A 23,934-nucleotide genomic window follows, 5' to 3' on the forward strand; every position below is an offset into this window, starting at 1 on the left:
TTATGGAATGAAAATGTGACAAATGACCCTGATAACATTTTTACTATGGCCCTGAAGTGCAAAAACATGGCAACAACAACAAAATAGAAAGGGACAAGAAACAAAACTAAATCAAGGAAGAAAACACCCACAAAAATGGAAACTCACATGAAAAAAGAATAAGGAAAAGGAAGTAAATGCAAAAAAAAAAAAAAAATGCAGAAAAAAGTAACTGCAGTTGTTGTTGAGTTTTCTATTTTGGTTTCATGTTATCTTTGTTGTTGTCTTGTTTTGCACTTCAGGGCCACCATACTTTTGGCATACTTGAAAGCAAGTTGCCCTCGCTTATAAGTATTTGATCCTCTATAACCTGAAACACAGGAGTACAGCAGAGAGAAACATTGACCGGTGTATCAGAGAAAAGGTCCATTGAGCTGAGAAAACGCCAGCTGCATGTTTTTGTCTGTAATGTGTTTTGTTCCCAGGTGACAGTGGAGTGCCTTTCAGTGTTTCTCCTCCCTCGGGGATCAACAGTCTGTTGTGTGTTTACTGCGGTGAGTCATCTGAGAGCTGGATCTGAGCTGTTCCTCCTCGCGGCCGGGATGTGATCACACCTAATTTAACACAACTTGTTTCACACACTGTCACATGCTGAGCGGCTGACCCTGAAGTAGCTCTCTAACTGTATTTATAACACTGTGTGAATGCAGGAGTCACGTTTTATAGACTGTTATGCATGGAAGAGTTTTTTGGAGCCACTTTTGCTCCAGCTGATTCTAAATCATGTTTTTTCTCAAAGTGTATAAATTCAATAAAAGGTAAATTCATTGGATGCAGATATGAAGATGTCCAGATAAAACGGCCAATTTATGATTTCACTTTGAATATAGGGACCACCATGAAATCACATTTATCCCAGGAATCTTGAGCTTCTCTGCACAGACATTCCCAAATCAATTACTGCTCCTTAAAATTTCATTTGACTGTATCTAAAAATTTAGTGCTGATCATCTAAAAAAACACACACACTTAAAAATGCTGCTTCACAGAACTTCCCAAACAATACATGACCACTATTTATGTGACACTCTTTAACCATGTGATATTTAACACTAAAACATGTCAAACACTTCAGTGTGAGACCTGTGACAGCCTTTTATGAGTATATGGAGCTAAATAAAGGCCAAAAGTTTTGTAAACTTGGAAAAAAAATCAGACCAAATATTAAATAAAATGAAACAAAAAAAGAAACTGAACACTTAAAGATTGATACTAAGTTTAAAAAATGGCTTTCATAGCAACCACACCCTTCTCAGTCAAGACCATGCCCTCCACGCCAGAACAGGGCCAAAAGTTTGAATCAAAAAAACAAAAAACAAACAAATAAAAAAAACCCAACAACAAAAAAGATCTGAAAGTTAATAAACAAAACAAACAAACCCCCCCCCCCCCCCCCCCCCCCCCCAAAAAAAAAAAAAAAAAAAAAAAAAAAAAAAACTGGAACCCAAAAAAAGATTTGAATGTTAAAAAAAAAAAAAAAAAAAAAAGAATCTGGAAAAAATATTGCACCTGAAAAAATTAACACATCAAATGTTCTAATATATTTTTAAGAGTAAAACCGAAAGTAAATAAATTGTTTCAAAAAATAAAGAGCTACATCAAAACTATTTTTGAATTGAAAAAATAATTGGGTACGCTCAATATTTTGTTTTGGTTTAGAATCTTATATATTTTTTTAAATTCAGGATCAAACTTTAAATTTTCAGTTTGAATGTTTTTTTTTTTCCCGATGTTTTTAATCTACTTAGAAAATAAGAGTAGGTTGTGAAATATATTGTGGATTTGTGCATATGTGATGATTTGAGTCAAAGGCTGAAAAACTGTTTATATTGCTCCAGTTTTCACAGTGTCTTCATATTGCTACTTGTGTCAAGGTTAAAGATTTGTAGACATCACTTTGAATCGTGAACTTTTACTGACTGGCAGTTAAAGTTTATTAAGTCTCCCTAAGGTTAGCTTCAGCTGACAGACTTATTGAGAGCCTTTTTTTAAAAAGCATTCCAACACCTGTTTACATACTATGCTACCATCTACTGGACAACCATGGTACTGCCATCTGTGACTGCTCATAACCTTTAAACGTCCCTCTCTGCTGTTTGGATTATTAGTTTTATTTTATTAATTAGTTAATTCATCCTTGTTGTAATAAAAGTAGAATTGTTGCTAATTTTAAACTCTCCTTTTTAGTTGTAATTTACCTGGATCCTTTTCACACCACTTAGAAACATACATGCGCTCTGTTTGTCCACCAAACACAACTTACTGATGACTTTTTTCTGAGTGGAAAGATTTTCCTCTTCATCATGACAAGTGATTTGGAATTTGGTGTACAGCTTCCTTCTTTCTCTGATGTTTGGTTGTTTAACTGTCAGAGGACATGTGCAGGTCTGAGCTCTGTCAGCATCATACAGTATTAAAGGAGATGCCACATGGTCATGATCCAGACTGAACCACCTGTATAAGTGAAAACTGATGTCTGGGGCGGCTGCATGTTTAGCTTGTGATGTTTAAGGCTTTCACCTGTCAGTGGTTTACAAAAGGCTTCTGAAAGAAAGAATCACCACTTTACCGTCCTTCAATAGAATCATTAACATTAGCCTGTTTACAAAACACCTGGTGAGATAAACACCTGGTTGGTCACATCTCTCCATAACTCAAAGGATGGAGCGCCTCAAAGAGCACTAGATCTGATTAATCTTATTACCTGCAGTCCCCCCACAAAGAGGAGGAGCAAAGCCTTCTTCCAATGAGGTGAAGTGATCCGCACTGTCGCCTCACATATGGTGGCCTTTTTCCCCACACATTTTAAAAACATGTGCTTTAAAATTGAATGTCTAAAAAGAAAAAGTTAAAATTAACAGATCAAAAATTAAAACATCAAAGACTTATACATTTCACCTGTTCCTCCAGTGTCCAGTTTGTTTCTGCTGCCACCTAGTGGCCAATTACTAGTACTAAGTTAAATTTTATTTACAAAAAAAAAAAAAAAAGAAGAGAGAAAAGCAGAAACTGATTAACTGATGTTTTTAATTTAAATAGGCTGACAAATAAATGTGATGAACAGCTGAGACCCCAGACTCAAGAGATAAATGATTTCTGACCAATCGATTCTTGCAGAAAGCTTCAATGCTGTTTAGGCAGAGTTCAGTTAAAACTGAAAAATGTACTTTACATTTTGTGGGCTGTTTTAGTTTTGACAAAAATGAAAAGATCCCTGTTGCATCATCAAAACCTGGTGAAATTATCTAAAAGCAAACGTCTTTCAAGCTTACTTTTACAACAAACCAACAGAATTGATTGTGACAGGCTTTAATTGCCGTTGCCTGAGGAGCTACGCCAAGGCGCAGGTGCTTTATTAAATCATTGCCACCATCATCGTGTCATCTGCAAATATCATGAACTCAGTTACACTTTTACAGCCACACACCTCTTTCATGATTTGCTATAACATCATGTCACTCTATTTCCCATAATAACGTAATGAACTGACTGTATGATTGTGTAAGGACTGGGGAACAGCCTCAATGGGTTTCACACATGGTTTAGATTTGTTTGTGTGCAGTGGTGTTTCATTTACTTTGAAAAATATCCAGAGCTCTAAAACATCTTTGTTATGACAGTAAAACCATAAAACCCAGAAACAGTCAGTTCAACAGTATATGTGTATAACAAGGCGTGGTTATCATCCCATGCTTGATACACTAAGGAACGTTATAGTTTGGGGTCTGGAGTTTGGTGACAAAAAGTTGAGCAGGTCAGAGTTTTGCAGTTAGAATTTGTCTTTTCATGAACCACAATTATGACTTTGCATCAAGCCGTTACAAATCTTCTCTCATTTTTATTTTTATTTTTTATTTTTTTGCTCATCAACAATTACCCAGCATTTGATTTCTTTGACATTTCATCATTTTTACATGCAAAAAAAGGTCATGAAAGGATTATACATGAATAATGCAATAAATGTGACAGAATTTATTTGGGTTCAGCATGGTTTCCTGTCGGAAGTGTTGCACAAAATTCAGATCCTAAACAGGCATCACAGGGACTCCTGTTGAACACTCTACACACAACCTCTTCACAGAAGTGTAAGCTCCCCACAACATTGACACGTATGATCCCCACACCTTCAGGGGTGCTGGCTTTGAACTGTGAGCTGATAACAAGCCGGGTTGTCCCTCTCCTCTTAAGAGTGGACACAGCATCCATTATTTCCAAAAAGACAAAAATACAAGAAACTAATCAACTAATCCATTGTTTGTGCTGTTGTGCATTTCAACAAAAAACTGCGCCTAACCTCCTAGCAAAAGTGACCAAGAAGCTCAATAACAAGAGTTTAAATCCAAAACATGGATTAATGGACCAGTCAGACGTCTCTGCTGGCTGCACAGGTAGATGACATCAATGTGGGAAACATCCCACACTCACAGACACAAATGAAAGTAAGGTCCAGATGCATACATGTTGTCACCGATATACTGTGCAAGACGAGCATGCAGGACACACAAGTGAAGCAAAAAGCATCAAGCTGGTCCATCACAGTGGCCTGCTTGTGAGGAAACCCCACTCTTCACCTGGACTCATACAGGTAAGGTAATCCTCTAACACGCTGGTCTCTGTAATATCAAACCAACTTCCACGAGATTGTATGTAATCCAAAAATATTGTTTGGTAATAATAATCTAAATGCATAATAAAAAGCCGCTGTGCTGTTTTAGGGCCTGAATTCAGTGATCTGCAGTTCTTTGGCTGTGTTCCCTCATGTATGAATACCTTGTCAAGAAGTATTGTGCTTCTTCGTCAAATGTTTTAGGGAATAAAAGAATTGGTTCTTCTTATCAGTGTTATGATTTGTGATAAGACTGATACCATTCTTAAATCTGAACAAATCTAGCAGCTAGCTTAGCATAAGTCACATGAGATAACAGACCGACTCCTCTCCAATGGGAGCAATCATACTTTAACAGTTTTTACACTTACACACTTTCAGACAACTAAAGATTAACGCATTTAGCCAAACCCCAAAATCCAAGAATGCTGAGTAGAAAGTGCAGGAAAAACACTATGTGTTTTGAGAACATGACAAAACCTCAGGGCCGCTGAGTGTCACTGGTATCATTAGGGTCTCAAATCAAGGGACTGGTATCACTAGGGCCTCTGAGTAAGAAACTGGTGCCAGCAGGGCCTCCAATCGAAGGCCTGGTATTGCCAGGGCCTGGTGTTGGTAGGGCCTCTAAGGAAAGAATCGGGTCAGGCAGGGCCTATGAGCTGGGAAGTAGTGTTCACAGGGCCTCTGGGCAGTGAACTTGTGTTGCCAGGGCCTCCAAGCAAAAACTGGTCTGAGCTGTCCCGGAAACTGATGTCCACAAGGCAACCGAGGCAGAAGCTGGTGTCAGTAAGGCCTTTGGGGAACTTATTGTTTAACAAGGCCTCCAAGTGGGTTGTTGGTGTCGGCAGCTTCTCTAAGCAAGGAACAAGAGAATGGGGGATCAACTGCATGGGGATTAGTAGCTTCAGCTGCGTTTCCACCAAGCAGTCCAGTTTGGTTCATCTTGGTACAGCACGCATTTTGTGGCATTTCCACTGACTTATCCAGGGACAGATTCCCAAATATCCGAGACAAGCTGTCCCACTTTTTGGCACCCCTCTGTAGGGGTGCCAGACTAAACCGATCCGCTCTCGGAAGGTGGAGCAACAACACTGCAGACTGTTGATTGGTCGGTAGAATCGTCACTTACTGTGCGACAGCAGCTGCATTTTTCCTAGGGACTCACAGTCTTCTCTGAAACGCAGCTTGATTGCACTTTGTATCAAAGGGCCACATCAATCAATCAACCAATCACAGAGATCAAAATGCTGGATGTCTTCTATCGTTGCTCTTTGTTTACTGCGTCACATTTTTATTCTTTGTTGGATTCATTAGCGGGGTACACTGTGTCGCCCTGCTATGGCATCATACTACATGCAGCTGTTGACATCCAGCTTATAAGCCGCCTACCATGAGGGGGCATGGTTGGCTGTGGAAACGCAAAGAAGACCAAGCTTAAGTGAGCAAGAGCAAACGTGTACCAAACCATACTAATCTGAACTGGACTGCTTGGTGGAAATGGTGCTTTAGGTTCCCAGGAATAATGGCCAACCTGGTTCTGGTACAAGGAGACTAACCACCTTGGGTCTCCACAGCCACAGTCACACTTCAATATGAAATGGGGAAAAAATGGGGAGCCCAGTTATTAACCAAAACCAAAAATCCGAAAACAGAAAAAACAGTGGAAAAAAGGAAACATAGCAAGGCCCGAAAAGACCCGAGACAGAAAGATAGATAGGAATAGATAGGAGGAGGCAGAGGGACTAGATACAAACACACACAGGAGATGACAACAAGACACAGGTGTGTGGCAAGACATAGGTGGAACTAATGAGATGCAATCAAGTAGGAGGGAACCTAGGAGGTAAAAACAAACTAGACACCCAGGGAGCTCAAACTACAAAACACAATACAAAACACACGTGAAAACAGAAAACAGCATAAGACATGGTCCACTAAAAAAAAGACATGAAGACAAACTCTTGATGAAGAAAATAATGATAGATTCTCAAAAGAGAGACATGAACACAAGGGAAACAGAGCACAAAGAGCAAAACATGATACAAACTGGAACAATTCAGTGCCACACAAGGTACATTAGCCTTTTCCACCAGTCTCAGAACACATGGGCAGTCATCTCCCATCAACACCTGAGATAGTGTGTCATGACGTGTCTCTGGGAATGACTGCCAACTTTTACCAAAATGATCATATTTTGGTCCATTAAATTTTCCGTAGTGATGGCAAATAACTTCACACACAGATGACACAGACGCGTGGGTTCTCTCCTGGTACTCCGGCTTCCTCCCACAGTCCAAAAACATGCTCATCAGGGCCCTGTTCTACAAAGCAGGATTACTGCCTAGCGAGGTAGCTTTGAGGATAGGTTCCGGATTCCCTGTTCTACGACACGGGATCACTCCTCAGCGAGGCGAGTCTCCATGGCAACATACACTGAACGGCTAACCTGCTCCGGGGCAGGTTAGGTTCCAGATTGAACTCGCAGACTATAAAAACCCCGCCCACTGACCAATGAGCCCTCACGAAAAAATGGCTTGTCCGTTCTTAGAGGATCCCGTGGACATCGGCGCTCACACTGTCCGAGGAGCTCTCCGGCGCGTGAGAGTTTTCAGGGACTGCACCGACCCACTCTCTTTTTTGGATGACCACCTTTATGAAAGGTACTGGTTTTCCAGGGAGGGTTTGGTAGTACATGACACTTTCTACAGGTAGATAAAGGGAATGAAGAACTCTCATTGCCGTAATAAGATCTTCAATGCCAACACTTCTGTTCCATGACAATATTTTATTGCCCGTCTTAAAATTGTGACAGGAATTCATGTAGGGCTCATGTGGGCTACATATCACACAAAAAATGTAAACACAACAAATGAATGAATGAATGAATGTGATCAAATGAATAAATTTATCTAAGAAATAAATTAGGTATTGTGCATGTTACAGTAAAAGTGCATGGTGAACAGTGCTATTTCATGATGATAATGGCACAAAATATTTTATTTGCACTACACCACTGCACTTACGCATTTAGACTGTCAGCAATTTTCTGCCAGCTCTCCTTCCGTGCTTTAACAGCGGTGACGGTGTTGCTTTTAACGTTAATTACATGTTTCACCTCGTCATACTTCCCCATGATCACCTCCTGCTCCTCCTGTGTGAAGTATGCGCTCCTTCTCTCTCCGGCCTGCTCTGACGCTCCAGACTGCTCCATGTTTGTGATTGGTCAGATGCAGCGGGCTCCGCCTTATATGCGTACACGTGCTCATTGCCTAGCTGGATCCATTTATGTGGTTGATAACCAGCGTCGTAAAACCGTGTAGCGAGACTGCCGGCTACCACGCTCAGTTCAGCGAGGTAGCTCCAAGGGTATCTTGCTAGACTGAACTTGCTTCGTAGAATAGGACCCTGGTTAATTGAACGCACTGTGATTGACTGGCGACCAGTCCAGGGTGTACCCAGCCTCTCGCCCAATGAAAGCTGAGATAGGCCTCAGCTACCCACGACCCTGAACAGGATGAATGGTTTGGAAAATGAATGAAGGAAACTTGGTGTGTGTTATTTTGGCAGGCCAGCTTTGACCAGCATCTCTAGTCTCGTCTCAGGGGCCGTTTACCATACCATACCCTACCAGCTTTATTTATAGAGCACTTTTAAAAACAACCACAGCTGTAGACAAAGTGCTGTACAGGTAGATCAAATGAAATGATAAAAACAGATAAGTAAAAACAGACAAAAGAAAAACATTGTAAAAACAATAAAAAGCAAATAAAAAGCAAGTAAAAGGGAATAAAAAAGGGAATAAAAAAAACGGTTTTAGGCTGGAATGCACAAGTTTTGTTGTGTTTCAGCCTCGTGTTTACACAGAAACGGTGTTTCAGCCGACCTAAAACACAAACTTTTTGAAAACGGCCTCCAGAGTAGGATTTTTCTAAAACGCTGCCGACACTGTTACTGTGTAAACAGTAAGCCTGCGTTTTCAGTGAAAACGATGACGTCACACTCCACTTCACGCATACAACAGGACAACAGTACGGTTGTTACGATTGTCGTTAACTACCATGTTGTGCTTGTGCAGCTCAATCTGCTGAATCTACTGACTGTCTTTAACAAAATGTGCATCTGTTGCTCCACTTTTGAACTTAGTATTCCCCAATACACCAGAAGATCGGCTCAACTCTACTTTGGCGGATATCTTCCAAAAGCAGCTTCTGGACAAGACAGTTATAGCACCACCTACAGGCCTGGCATGCTTACTACAGCGTTATCAGTCTCAGCGTTTTCGAGTAAACACAGATTTTTTTTCTCTGCATTTTAGTGTTTTCAGATGAAATGTCTCTCTGGATCGGTTCGCAGCCCAGTGTGAAGCGGCTGGGATGAGAATCAGCACCTCCAAATCCGAGTCCATGGTCCTCAGCCGGAAAAGGGTGGAGTGCCCTCTTCAGGTCGGGGACGAGATCCTGCCCCAAGTGGAGGAGTTTAAGTATCTCGGGGTCTTGTTCGCGAGTGAGGGAAGGATGGAGCGAGAGATCGACAGGCGGATCGGTGCAGCGTCTGCAGTAATGCGGACTCTGCACAGGTCTGTCGTGGTGAAGAGGGAGCTGAGCCGGAAGGCAAAGCTCTCTGTTTACCGGTCGATCTTCGTTCCCACCCTCACCTATGGTCATGAGCTTTGGGTAGTGACCGAAAGAACAAGATCGCGGGTACAAGCGGCCGAAATGAGCTTCCTCCGTAGGGTGGCCGGGCTCTCCCTTAGAGATAGGGTGAGAAGCTCGGCTATTCGGGAGGAGCTAGGAGTAGAGCCGCTGCTCCTCCGCGTTGAGAGGAGCCAGATGAGGTGGCTCGGGCATCTGGTACGGATGCCTCCCGGACGCCTCCCTGGTGAGGTGTTCAGGGCACGTCCCACCGGGAGGAGACCCCGGGGCAGACCCAGGACACGCTGGGGAGACTACGTCTCTCGGCTGGCCTGGGAACCAATTGGGATCTCCCGGGAAGAGCTGGCCGAAGTGGCTAAGGAGAGGGAAGTCTGGGCATCCCTGCTTAAGCTGCTGCCCCCGCGACCCGACCCCGGATAAGCGGAAGAAGATGGATGGATGGATGGATGTTGTGATAGTTCTCCAGGTTAGCTGACTCTGGACTCCAATTAGCTCTAGAAAAAGTCAAAGCTTAAGGGTTCACATAATTTTCCCACTAAGGAGGAGGTTTGGCACGTTTTCAAATGTTTGCACAGGTGACGAAATTCAGGCAGGGCAGCTGAGTGAATCAGAGAAAGAGGGTGGAGCAGCCTGGTGTCTTCACATTTGACTTAATAACTTTTAATGTCATTTAAAGTTGGAAAACTTTTGATGTAATTGTGAGAGGAGAACTTAATGGGTAATGACAAGAGAAATCCTTCTTGCTGCTAAAGATCACATGCTCATGAACCGGTATTGCTTCAGGAAATTAAACCAGAGACACATCTGCAGGCAATCATGACTCAAGGATCCATAACTGCACATATCCTTTGTTCAAACAGGCAGAAGCCTTTTGATCAGACTTTAGGGCATTTAGTAGTCAATTTTGTGGTCCTGTTGATTATGATCATCAGTTATGCAATATGAAAGAAAGGTGTGTTTGGTTGTTTTCAAGCTGTAACAAGTAGCTAAGAGTTGGCATCCATTGTGTTCAGCCTGTGTGTGACTGTGTGTAGTCTTGTAGAGACATGGTGTTCCAGACAGGGATTGTGTGAGGAGAGCATACAGTACACAATGAGGCAGAATGTGCTGATGCAGCTCTGGCTGCAGGAGTGATGGATCCGGCCCTAACCTGAGGTGACTGCTGGAGCTCAGAGGGAAGATTTGTGCCTTACCCTCCTGTCAAGCTGCCACATGGGGGTCGGAGAGATCACAATCACAAGCCACTGACAGGCTGACACAAGCACATCCCCCGATGAAACACATGAAAACATACTACACAAACGTGTGTATCACAAAAGAATACCACTCCAGAGCCACTGCAGGACTATTAAAATAAAGAATAACCAACTGCAGAGGGTGTTTTTTTTGTCCTTTTACACCAGTTTGTGGATCCAAACAGAAACAGTCTTCATCATTCAGTAGATATTTCCCCCCACTGTTTATTCAGGCAAAGTTGCATTAATAAGAAAGAAATCTCAAAGAGAGAAAATATCCAGTGAGCAGCAGTTCCCTAAGATCAAATGACAGATTTCAGACAACTTGATGATTAATCCCAGAGGGGCAGTTACATTTTAGTTTCATTCCGTCCAGAAACATAAAAAAACAGTGACATTTAACATGGGGAGGACAGGAGTGGGAGAAGTAGGCCCTACTTTGTTATCAGAATATACCTTATTAATCCTTGAAGGGAAATTAATATGATGATGTCAAAGAAGAGTGGACAGACTGGTTGGAGATGATAGAAAAACAACAGGGACTCAAATAACCACTGGTTGCAAATGAGGTCTGCAGAAGAGCATCTCTGAACACACAACACAACCAACCTTGAAGCAACCCAAATCCCAAATCATCTCAAACTGGTTTCTTCAACATGACAATGAGTTCCTATATGTGCTGGACATGCCCCAAACTGAGAAAGTTCTATTTTAGTTGTATTTCACACCCTCTCACTGACCCTAGACACTATCATAGTCTCTCAATCCTTAGACCTCCTATTGGATGTGGTGATGTATTTATTTAAAACAACTCCTTGCATTATTGCAAGTCAGCTTTTGGTGTCTTAGTATGAAGGACTGCCTGTTTTAGTTGTTTTGTCCATGCCCTGCATGGCCGATCATTCAGTTAACCAAAGAACCTGCTCCAGTGTCTGAAATAACACCTGCAAGGCTTTTGATGCGTTGGTTGACACTGTTTTTAAGGTTGTTAACACAACCACATGAAAGATAACCCATCAACAAAAAAGAAGCAAACAGAAAAAGGAAAACAAAACAACATCAAGAAAACACAACGGCAAAAAGAAAACACAAAGAAGACAACAGGAACAAAACAGTGGAAAAGAAAACACGACAACAAAAAGAAAACATAAAAAACGACAACACAAAAATAGAAAAAGAAAACAAAAAAGAGCAAATGACAAAAGGACATGTAAATTTACATGTGAAATCAGCCGTTAGCCACCTGTAGCATGTCAGTGCTAACTGGTGCAAGGCCTGATGTTTCCCACAAGGTGAGGAGAAGTAGGTGAGGATGACGTGCTGGTTCTCAGGTGTGAGCTAAGAAGTGACAACATCGACCTGTCCTTCCATCCATTGTTACATTACGTTGGGAACGTAAGATCTATCTCCATTAAGGTGGACAAGCTAGCCATGCTAACCCAGCAACAGAGGGAATACCAGAGGGCAGAGTAGCATCTTGCTATTCACAGACATGGCTAACAGAGCTAACACCAACGCCACATTGGAAGAACTTCACCTGCTGTGAGCAGACAGGATCCAGGAGACAGAGACTGAACAGACTGAAGAAGCTCAGTCCTGGACCCTGTGGAGGTGGAGACTGGCTGAACTGGACAATGATGGACAAGCTGTCAGCAACTATTTTCTTATGGACCTTTTTGACTTTTCTATACACTTTCTTACTTTAGTTTTCTTGATTGTTGGTGACTCCTCCTGTATTTCCACTCGGAGAAAAAGTATTTCTATTCTATTCTATTCTATTCTATTCTATTCTATTCTATTCAAAAAAAAAGAAGCAAATTAGAAAAAGCAAATACAGAAAAGGGCAAAGACAGAAAGAAAATGCCACCACACTTGTGTTTGCATTGTCTTTTTCTTTCTTTTAGTGTTTTCTTTTTTGTTTTTGTGTTTTGCTCTTCAGGGCCACCACAGTTTTTGGTAAATTTCCAGGTACAAATAAATGTAGATCACAGCCTGAATGTGGACATGGCTTCGCGTCAGACGAATGATTTCGTGCATACTCCTATATTTAAAAGTAATGAGGCCAAAGATTCGTTTAAGAGTGTTTCCTTTGTAAGGACGGATCTAAGTCTGCGACCTGCCTGCGTCCGTATACCTACAGTAACGCTTATAACGTCGATGGCTCGGTCGCAGCATGAAGGATAATATAATACGGAGCTCGAGCTCACGGGGCTGGGTCGGAATGCGTCCAGACACGCCTCTCTGTCGGATCACGGATGTTTCTGCAGCCTTTAAAACTCAGCTGAGCGGAGCAGTCTGGGCGGAAACCTGGAAGAGCAGCCGCGCAGCAGGACCATCCACACCACATCCAGCATCTGCCTGTACTCCTTCACTGGTAATGACATATTCTCCCTATAACATGGGTTTTAATACTGCAGAAATATCTCTCAGCTGCTTTTCAGCGAAATCTTGTTGCTTACATTACACTGTGAGAAAGTTTTCATCATCTTCGGGTTATGTAACAAAATGAATTTAGAGTCTGCTTCATTAAAGGAGACAAGTCTACACTTGTAGACAACAGAATTTTGAATATGTTATCAGCCGTTTCAATGCATTTATGGCTGATCTTCAAAGTGTGGGACATTTGTCCATAGATAAAGACAACAAACCAGGCCAAATGATCGTTTTTTCTTGTGCAGGATAAAACTTATGTCCATTGAAAATAGAATTTTTGAACATTGGGAATGTTACAGGACCAAGTATGACAAGGTGTAGCCTCATCATAGCTCTGCCTTTGGTCCTAGGAGTATCCTGTTTTAATTAGTTACCTAATCAAAGGCAGTTTGGCAGTTGAAAAGACACTACCTGGCACGTCAGGTGATTGACCATATATGTAACGCATTCCGAACAACATAGAATAGAATAGAATAGAAAATACTTTATTTATCCCCGAGGGGAAATTCAGGAGTCACCGCAGCATTTAAGAAAACAAAAGTAAGAAAGAGTATAGAAAGTGCAAAAAAGTCCATAAGAAATTAGATGAGGACATCCCGTCCACCACTCGTCCACCACTCTCCAGCCCAGCCAGTCTCCACCTCCACAGGGTCCAGGACTGAGCCTCCCCTGAAGTCTGTTCCGTCTCTGTCTCCTGGATCCTGTCTGCTCACAGCAGGCGAAGCTCCTCCAATGTGGCGCCGGCGTCCGATGTCTGCTCCGTCAGCCACGTCCGTGAACAGCAAGATGCCTCTGGGTTAGCACAGCTAACCCCGGGGCTAGATCCCACGTTCCCAACAACAATGGATGAAAGGACAGGTCCACGCCGTCACCTCCCAGCTCACATCCGAGAACCAGCACGTCGTCCTCACCTCCTCCTCCTCAGCTCGAGGGAAATCATCAAGCCCTACACTAGTTAGCATTGACATGCTACAGGCTGCTAACAGCTAATTTTGCATGTAAACAATGCAGCCATGGTTACATGTAGGATCTCCAGTCAAACACAGGAGAAAAGTAGTAAAAAATATCTCTGAAGCCACAAAAAGTTTGGTGTCCGTGACCGACAATGAACCATACAAAGTGATGATCCACTCCAAATACAAAGATGACGAAAAAGAGACAAAAAAATTACAAGAAACTGACAAAAACGAGAGAGCTGCTGCAACAGGCAGCTACTTGGGTAGCGCCTAGCAACGGAAATTTGATTCAGAGAGATTCCAACATGGCACCTGAATGACAGGTTAAGCAACACTGCTTTTGCTGCAGAAAGTTTGTCATTGTGCATCACCTTAATCCTCACCCTTTAACACTCCTGTCAGTGTTTTTTTAATTGTCCATGGGTTGGCTGTTTATGGAGGCATGTTTCTTCACAGGCCCTGAGCAAGATGGTGCACAAAGAGTTTGAGACAGCAGGGAAAAAGCCTGGCCTGCAGGTGTGGCGGGTGGAAAAGATGGACATCGCCCCTGTTCCGACCTCGCACCATGGAAGCTTCTACACTGGAGACTCCTACATCGTGCTCTACACCAGCAAAAACACCCCTGCTTCCTACATCATCCATGCATGGCATGGTACTGTCAACCTCCAGCTTACTTAAGATTTCAACAGATTACTCTTTTTTTTCTGCTGTGTCTTAATACTTTATAATTGATTTTCATCCACCTGTTACCCCACAGGCAGCGAAGCCTCAGCAGATGAGAGGGGCTGTGCAGCTATCTTTATGATGCAGCTGGATGATTTCCTCGGTTCGTCCCCGGTTCAGTATTGTGAGTTTCAGGGTGAGGAGTCGAAACTCTTCTTGGCCCACTTCAAAAAGGGCATCAGATACTTGGTGAGACATATTCAACTCGTATAATAACAAAGTCTGTTACAAACAAAACAAAATCCTACACCTTGAGGCACCAGAACAGATAAACTATGTAGATCAGACAAAAGAGATGATGGTGACGTACGTGTATCGAGGCAGGGTTTTGCCTTTTGAACTTGACTTTTTGTCAGACGTAATATTAAAATGTAATATGTAGACTGTATTGCAACAGGTTGCTCTCTTTGCATTATAATAACACATTATCTCTTTTAATGTGGTTATTTAAAAGTTAGACTTTTTATTTTACACCATAGGTGTCAAAAGAGGAATACGTCTTAAAAATGAAGCAAACTCTTGTACTTTGTTTTTTAAGCCCTAAAGTCACAGATATACAAAAAATCAGGCCCTAAAAACAAGCCGACCATTATCTCACCTCTGACATGGCTTTATACCTCAGAACCAACAGTCTTCTGGTTCTGCCCACTTCAACACGGTCATTGAGAGTTGTAGGGTTAGGAACTAGCCTCAAATCTTTTTTTTAGAGCTGTTAAGATCCCCTGGTTGGTCACTCCCTTTGGTTTCCTCCCTGAAGGTTTCTATGGAGAGTCTGAACTGGCAAACAAGCTGAGCAGGAACAAGCCCTGAACAACAGCAGGGCTGCACATGTCATGACAACTGTAGTCAGCCTCTGGAGAAAACACAGCTAACAGCTAATTCTGAAGGGAAAACATTAATCTGCTGGAGTCAAATTGATTGTAGCCTTTAAATTATATGTATCGCTTTATTTCTTGTTCTATTCTTGCTCTGTTACAGAGCTGTAACCCTGCTTGACTAAACTCCACTAGAATCCTCTCAAATCACCAAACACCTGTTAGGGCACAGTCACGCTGGCCATCCATACTGTAGTTCATTTGGCAGCTCTGCAGTGTGCACAAGCACAAGCATGCGTACAGAGTGTTGATATGATATGTAATCCGTGACATATAATTACCAGTGTTGGAGATAACAGCATTAAAACCAATGGCGTTGCTTTTTCCAGTAGCGGGTATTCTAATTAGTTACTCTTTCAAATGTTATAACGCTGTTACCTTTCCCTGACATGAAATGAGGCATGTTACTATGTATTCGACCTGACTCGCTCAGCCAGGAACAAGAGAGGAGTAGATGCTTTTCGATGTATGAATGTAAGGCACAAGTAACAGACTTATAAAATATCAGAGATGACAGGACCATACTCAAAAAATAAGGGGGTAGTGGGGAGAAATTATAAGTCAGGAGTGGAGCAAGAGACAGGGATTAAAAGCTGGAGGATCACCCTTAAATCAGGAGAGTTGGCAGGCCTGTGAGACGGGATTAAATTTAATACACATGAGTGCTGAGTGGTCTGTGCGGTTGAAACTGGCGTTTTCAGGATGGGAGTCAGCCTACAGGCTCTACATTAAGGTCATTTTCAGGATAGACGTAAACAGACACCACTTCAACATTATAGATGTAAAAGATAAAAAAATACATGTGAACATTATGTCCCAGAGAAAAACCCGCTCAAAAACTGACATTTTGTTGAAAGACAGAAATTAAAGGTTTTTCAAAAAAGTAGTACAATAATTACATTTATGAAGGAGTAATCTCATTACCAATTCAATTACTTTTTGGGGAGAGTAATTAGTAACTATAACTAATTTTTTTTTAAGTAATTTGCCCAATACTGATAATCACTGGGACCACTTATGTGTGCAGAATGGCTATCCATTACCCTTACGTAATGGGTCAATTTGGGGTTGTTAGAGGGCCAAAGACTCTGATGACACCACACTTCTTGTAAACATGTGCTTTATGGTGACATAGGCAGGCCCTGCATGTGTTGTATTTCAAAGTGATGATGTACTGTATGTACATGAGGCAATTGAGCTTAAGTCTGGTTCATATTGGAGTAGGGTGACCACTACTGGCCAGTGGGGGAATGGCGCTGCAGGGCCAAGCATGCTTGAGTACAGCACGGTTTGGATGGCCAGCGTGACTGTGCTCTTGGGAACGGCTTTTTAACGTTTAACTTGTTGACTTTGACTCTGATGTCTGTGAAACTTTTTATCCTCTCGTCTTAGTTCTCATAAATTCTTAAAGGGCCCCCAATTTTATTTTTAACTTTTTAAACTGCACATGGTCACAAAGAGCGTGAAATTTAATTTTTAAAGTCTAGACTGTATATAGAATAGACATCGTGGCTCCACCTTTTACTTTTGTACGATTTTGAAGCCATAATGGCCTTGTCACGGGCACCATTGGTGTACAGCCAGAATCATCCCAGGAGAGACTATGAGGGACTCTGAGAGAATCTGAGTAGGGCCAGTTGAAAAAAAAATCATATATATATCTATCCTACCTGACATATCATGAAAAAACAAGAAGGAGAGCTGCTATCAATCACCGTTAAGCGTGACTTACAACCATGATTTCAGCTTCTATTGAATAATGAAAAGGAAACTTTTTAGAAAAAAAGGGGACTTGAACACAACACAGCCCAATAATATCTTCACATCACCACAGCAAACAGATATAAGGAATATTTGTATGAGGTGTAATTATTTTTTAAAGTTTGACCACAGCCCATCTGGAATGACTGGGGAGACACATTTTTTAACCTATACTGCAACCAGCCACCAGGGGGAGCAATTTTTATGGCAAACTCACATGCGCCTAGTGAGATGAAATCCATTTTTTCTTTTACAGTCTATGATTTAAAGAAAGTGGGATTTTAGGTTGTCGTGTTAAAGAAAAAATCTGCAGAGAGATAAAATGTACATCTTGTCCACAGGGTGGCGCCAAAATTGATAGGCAGCTTGTTTACTGAGCTGCATTTAGGTTTTGATACTTCAAATCTACTTTTGTATTTGCAAATTGGAAACATGCAAAAGATATGACTTTTATTGATTTCTTTCTGTTATCTTCTTGTCAGTAACTCATCTTTCCAGCAGTGAATTGAATTAACTGCTTAGATTTTGAACACCTGACTAGCTATATACCTTGTCCAAGCTTAACTAAGCTATTCATTAACACAGGCAATCAATATGATGGCTGTTTTGCTCTTTTTACCCTTCCCAATAACTATAGCTTGTGTAACTTTTTTTCCCAAACAAAGAAAGGTGGCATCGAATCAGGTTTCAAGAATGTGGAAACCAATGAGTCAGACGTCAAGCGCGTGTTCAAGGTTAAAGGTCGACGAGGTATCAGAGCCAAAGAGGTGTGCTGTTCATGGGACAGCTTCAACAAAGGAGACTGCTTCATCATTGACTTGGGAAAGGTAATTAAGAGGGAGGGGTATGATGAATAGAATGAACTATTCTAGGCTTCAGAGTGGTCCACTAAAACTTTGCCTTCTTCGTCTCCTTCTTCTTCCTCTTATTGCCCGTGCATCTTGGAAATACTAGCAAATCTACCTCTGGCGTGGAAGCAAAAGCAACATGTATGAACGCCTGAAGATCACTGAGCTAGCCAGTGAGATCCGTGATGCTGAGCGACAAGGCCGTGCCACACTGGAACAAGTTGATGAGGGTTCAGAGCCAAAAGAAGTCACTGACGTGAGCGTTGCTTTTTGTTTTGATTCTGTTCAGGAAACACAGGAAATGATTACAGGAAGACTTAATCTGACTCATTTGATCGCTATTACGGATGTGAGTATAATGATGCAGTGTGTGTGTGTGTGTGTGTGTGTGTGTGTGCTTATCTATAGGTGCTTGGACAGAAGCCTGACACCATTGCCGAAGCTGATTGTGAAGATTTGACCGTTGATGCCAAAAACACCAACATAGCATCTCTGTACTTGGTAAAAACACAAAACAAACTTTTTAAACAGAATATATTTTTTTAATCACATAATAATTTTTAAAATATTCAGACAATAAGTAGAGATGTTGAAATAATTTCTCTTCTCTATAGATTTCTGACGTTACTGGCTCCATGAAAATAACCAAGAAAGCTGATAAAAACCCGTTCAAACAAGACTGTCTCAGCTCTAGTGACTGCTACATTTTGGACAATGGGAAAGACAAGAGAGTTTTTGTCTGGAAAGGTATCAGTATATGACATGTACAGTATTGCAGTCTTGTTAGCTTTGAAACTACAGTATGCTGGTCTGAAATTACTAACAATTTACCTGTGCAGGGTCAAATGCAAGCAAAGCGGAGCGCAAAGCAGCACTCACAGCTGCACAGAAGTTCATCAAAGACAAGAACTATCACCCAGACACTATGGTATGTGGATGTTTAGTAGACAGCTGTAAGACTGTTTCCTTCCTATCTTGTCTCCTTATCTGTGAGTGGGATGGCTCCTCTCTCCACAGATCATCATACTGCCCGATGGCGCTGAGCCGATGATGTTCAAGCAGTTCTTCGACAACTGGCAGGACAAGGATGAGACCAAAGGCCTGGGTGAGGCCTACTGCGTCGGTAAGATCGCCAAGGTCAAGCAGATTCCTTTTGATGCCTCCACACTTCACAGCAACAAGTTGATGGCTGCTCAGCATGGCATGGTGGATGATGGCTCTGGGAAAGTCCAGGTATGGTTTCAGGAGACTGTGTTTACTCCAGGTGTGTCCAAACCTTTTTCAAAGAGGGCCACATTTGATTTTGTGAAAATGGAGAAAGAGTTCTGACTGACATATTGAAAGAAACAGTAAGAGTAACATGCATGCTCTGTTTTTTTCTTTTTTTCTTTTTTTTTTTACTGTTTCAGTACAAATCAGTCTCTCAGTGTGCGCAAACCTCCTTGTTCCATCATCACAGACTGATAAAATCAAAGGTCACCTGTCCCTCAGGTGTCTGATCCCAGATGATCTGTGGTCAGTTTTCTGCAGTGTTATGTGCTGTGTAATCATCAGCAAACTCTGCCTCCGATTAAGGAAAATGTTCTCCATTAGGGGGCGATATGGAGGAAATATGTCAGGATGTTTTTCATGGCAGGATCAAGATCTGGATTTTATCAGGATTGTTTTATGATGTTTACCTCCACAAAGGAGGTTCTGTTTTTGGGAGAGTTTTTCTGTCTGTGAACGACATAACTCAAAAGTAACAAACGGATCTTGATGAAATTTTTAGGAAAGTTCAAAATGGGATAAGGATCACCGTCCGGATCACCGTCCAGATCCAGGATTTTTTATAAAGGATTCTTTATCATTGTGGGGTAGGGCTGTTTTCACCATGTATGTATATAACTCCACCATAAATGGTCAGATTGCTTTGCAAAATAATACAAGACAAGGTCACAATAATTTCTGACAGATGTAAAAGTAGGATCCAGATCCTGGAAATATTCTGGATACTAAGATCCAGAATATGAAATATGTACTTGGTAGTTTTAACAATTTGTTGCTCCATTTCATAACTCAAATCTGGTCTTGTGTCCTCTGATGTATTTTTTCTAACCCTCACGTTTTCACATCATGATAAATCCATCATTTAAAGACGTCAGCTGTGAGAGTTGTTGAGTATCTGCAGAATGTACAGAGCTTTAGAAAGACTTTGGTTTTGACCTTAACAGAAAATGTGAATGTACACATGATTTAGAACGTGATTCATTTTAGTGACATATTAAATACAGTGTATTATGAAAGCTGGGGGTCTTATAGAAATGGACCTTGGGCCACAGTCGGCCCTCAGCCCTGATTTTGGACATTCCTGTATTACTCTCTCCAATCTTGGATGTCTGTAGATCTGGCGTGTGGAGAAAGGGGACAAAGTCCCTGTGGACCCATCCACCTATGGACAGTTCTTTGGAGGTGACTGTTACCTGGTGCTGTACTCCTACAACACAGGAGGCAGAGAAAAGCACATCATCTACATGTGGTGAGTGTGACCTTTGCCTGAGTGGATTAATTTCTTACAGAAATAAAATAATTGAAGGGACTTCATTGACCGGGAACAATGGACAGCTTTATGGACTCATTAGTGACAGCTTCATTGCTTGGATGTGTTCAGGCAGGGGCTAAAGTGCTCCAAGGACGAACTGGGAGGTTCAGCCGTTCTCACTGTCAACCTGGACGATTCCATGGGTGGAGTAGCCACACAGGTAGGCCATTCAGTGTTAAGACACCAGCTTTGGCACTTTCTTACAGCTCTTTTAATGGATTACTTTCTGTCAGGTTACGGTGGCTTTCTCATGTGTGTGTCTCTTTGGAGTTACTTTTGAAATCAGAGCTTTTTGCGCTCCGTGCTCATAAGAAAGGTTGTTTAGATTAAGATGAGTTTAATGACTTGTTTCTCTTCAGGTGCGTGTCACCCAGGGCCAAGAGCCTGCTCATCTTGTGAGCCTTTTCAAAGACAAGCCGCTGGTGATCCACTCAGGAGGGACGTGCCGTGATCATGGCCAGAGCGCCCCTGCAAGCAAAAGGCTCTTCCACATCCGCCACAGCTCCACCAATGCCACCCGTGCTGTGGAGGTCAGACTTGTTAGTCTCATCAGATGATGAAGCCAATGACGGCTTCAACATGAATGACTCACACAGTTCCTCCTGCCTCTGTGCCTCTGTCAAACCCAGGTGGAGCCTGTTGCCTCCTCCCTGAACACCAACGACATGTTTGTGCTGAAGAGTGATGATAAAAAGTACATTTGGAAGGGAAATGGATCAACTCCTAAGGAACTGGAGGCTGCCAAGTATGTTGTTGATGTCCTCGGGGGAAGTGCTCAAGAGGTAGAGGAGACCAAGGAGCCAGGTGGGTGCTGTAAATAGAGCTTTTATGTCTGCAGGATACAGGTGTTAGATATTTCCTGTGGAAAAATCGTGTTTTGTTCTTGTCATCAGCGGATTTCTGGGCAGCACTGGGTGGGAAGAAAAAGTACCAGACCTCCAAAGCCCTGCAGAACACAATCAGGCCTCCGAGACTGTTCGGCTGCTCCAACAAAACTGGTCGGCTGATCGTAAGTATCTTATCTGTCATCATTTTTTTTACTAAAGGAAAATAGATAATTGTTTTATTTATCACATAAAAATGTCTTAACTTAACCATATTACTCAGCTGATTTTTGCAAAGCTTTCTTGTAAACATATGTTTTCATATTTAGGCAGATGAGGTGCCTGGCGAGTTCACACAGAAAGATCTGCTACCTGATGATGTCATGATTCTGGACGCCTGGGAGCAGGTAAGCTGAGTTCACTTTCAAGCAGACCCAAAGGGGAACATTAGCAGTGGTGTGCCCTGGTAGATTCTGTAAGCTGTTAGCAATTAAAAAAACCCTTACTTGATTAAATAAATAGATAAATAAATAAATAAAATAAGAGTAATAATAATAAAATATTATTATTATTATTATTATTATTATTATTATTATTATTAATAATAATAATAATAATAATAATAATAATAATAATAATAAAATAATAATAATAATAATAATAATAATAATAATAATAATAATAATTATTATTATTATTATTTTATTATTATTATTATTATTATTATTAATAATAATAATAAAATAATAATAATAATAATAATAATAATAATAATAATTATTATTATTATTATTATTATTATTATTGTTATTGTTATTGTTATTGTTATTATTATTGTTATTATTATTGTTATTATATTATAACGGGGCTAATGAGGGCGGATACAACAATCATGAGAGAGCAAAACACATCAGGGCAGGAAGTAAAGTCATCTGAGATGAGAGGAGAGACATTACTACAAAATAAAACCAGACAGGATGACTACAGGCCTGACTGAACTAAAAAAGTGTATCTTTAACATATATGACGTGTCATAACAACATAAGACTGACAAAAATAACAGTACAACTTGTTAAAAAAAAAAGGAACACACTTTTTGTTTCCAATAAAAACACTTATTCTGTTGGAGTGCTGGAAGAAAATCTCTAACCTTGCAGAGCAGATGGACCTGCCTGATTCAGTTTCTGAAATCCTGCAGATCCATCTTGCCAGGCTCCAATGACCAACGATTTCACTCGGCTAAATTCTAACCGGCCCAATCAGGGAAGAGAGGCGGGAGCTGTGGGAGCAGACGTGACGTCAGCAGACTTTCGTACTTGTCAGCGTTCCTTTGCTTCTTAAGTTAAATTTATAAAAACAGAAGCTGTTGTCTAACGCCTTTTTCACAGCTGTTTCTCGTGATTCAGTAGTTGTTCATCTATTGTTTCTCAGAGGCATCAGCTCACATATGTCATACCATGGCTTGATGTGGATTGGTCCGTGGTGAGCGTGTCAATCAGAACGGTCGTCCAATCACCAGCTGCGGATTTTTTTAAGTCCCGCCTCTGATAACAAATCGGAAGAGCTGCTACCCAGATGGACTAGTGAAATATTTCTGTAGCGGATATATGAAACTGTCCGTCTGGCGTGTCATGTTAGAAAATCTCATCCTGTTGGCAGAAAACAAGCCCTGCCAATAAACATACTTTGATTGGCTGATCAGTGCAGCCATTACAGCCCATTTTGCAGCTTCTATTTGAAGAATACAACTTCAAAGTTTTGGAATCACAAGATCACACAACAATACCAGAATCCACTGTGATGAAACCGTTCTATCGGCATTTATTTTCCAACTGCTTTACTCTTGAATCCCTGTGCTTTGTTTATCCCAACAGCTTTACCTCTGGATTGGAAAGGAGGCCAACAAGCAAGAGAAAGAGGGAGCAGAAAAAATAGGTAAAACAAACAGTTTTTTGATTGATATAGGGGAATTACATTAAAGACCCCTTCATTGATGCATATATGTTTCCCTTTCAGCCAAAGACTACCTTAAATCTGATCCCTCTGGACGTGTTGGGACCCCAATCTGCATGATCAAGCAGGGTGAGGAGCCACCCTGCTTCACCGGCTGGTTCCTGGCCTGGGATGATGAGATGTGGGACAAAGAATTTTCCCTGGGCATGAAACACTCTCACGACGACCATTAGTCTCAAAAACAAACAAAAAGCTGCACGAGTCTAACGAATCAACCAGCAATTTGTTATAAGATTGGGATTTTCATGATCTGCTGGATTAGAGGGCAGCTCAGAGATGTTTAGAGAATCAAGATTTGATCTCACATAATGGATAATCTGGAACATTTTTGTACAAGAAAAAAAAATGCATACAATATCTTCTATGTCAACATTTTCTCAAATAAATC

The 23,934-nt window shown here is 41.4% G+C and overlaps 1 protein-coding gene across 1 annotated transcript; it reads left to right on the forward strand.

Moving 5' to 3' along the window:
- Positions 1–12,697: 12,697 nt before the first annotated feature.
- scinla (scinderin like a) lies at positions 12,698–23,884 on the forward strand. The gene is made up of 17 exons (XM_074668028.1): positions 12,698–12,906; positions 14,378–14,573; positions 14,679–14,833; positions 17,946–18,107; positions 18,235–18,384; positions 18,537–18,629; positions 18,743–18,875; positions 18,968–19,056; positions 19,146–19,361; positions 20,513–20,646; positions 20,779–20,869; positions 21,069–21,239; positions 21,339–21,513; positions 21,603–21,718; positions 21,863–21,940; positions 23,408–23,468; positions 23,550–23,884. The coding sequence occupies exons 1-17, from the start codon at positions 12,706–12,708 to the stop codon at positions 23,717–23,719; spliced, it is 2,391 nt and encodes a 796-aa protein (XP_074524129.1). The 5' UTR covers positions 12,698–12,705; the 3' UTR covers positions 23,720–23,884.
- Positions 23,885–23,934: the final 50 nt, after the last annotated feature.

Source organism: Halichoeres trimaculatus, unplaced genomic scaffold (assembly GCF_033239565.1).
Source record: "Halichoeres trimaculatus isolate MK-OKI-2021-1 unplaced genomic scaffold, fHalTri1.1 fHalTri1_scaffold_4, whole genome shotgun sequence".
NCBI lineage: Eukaryota > Metazoa > Chordata > Actinopteri > Labriformes > Labridae > Halichoeres > Halichoeres trimaculatus.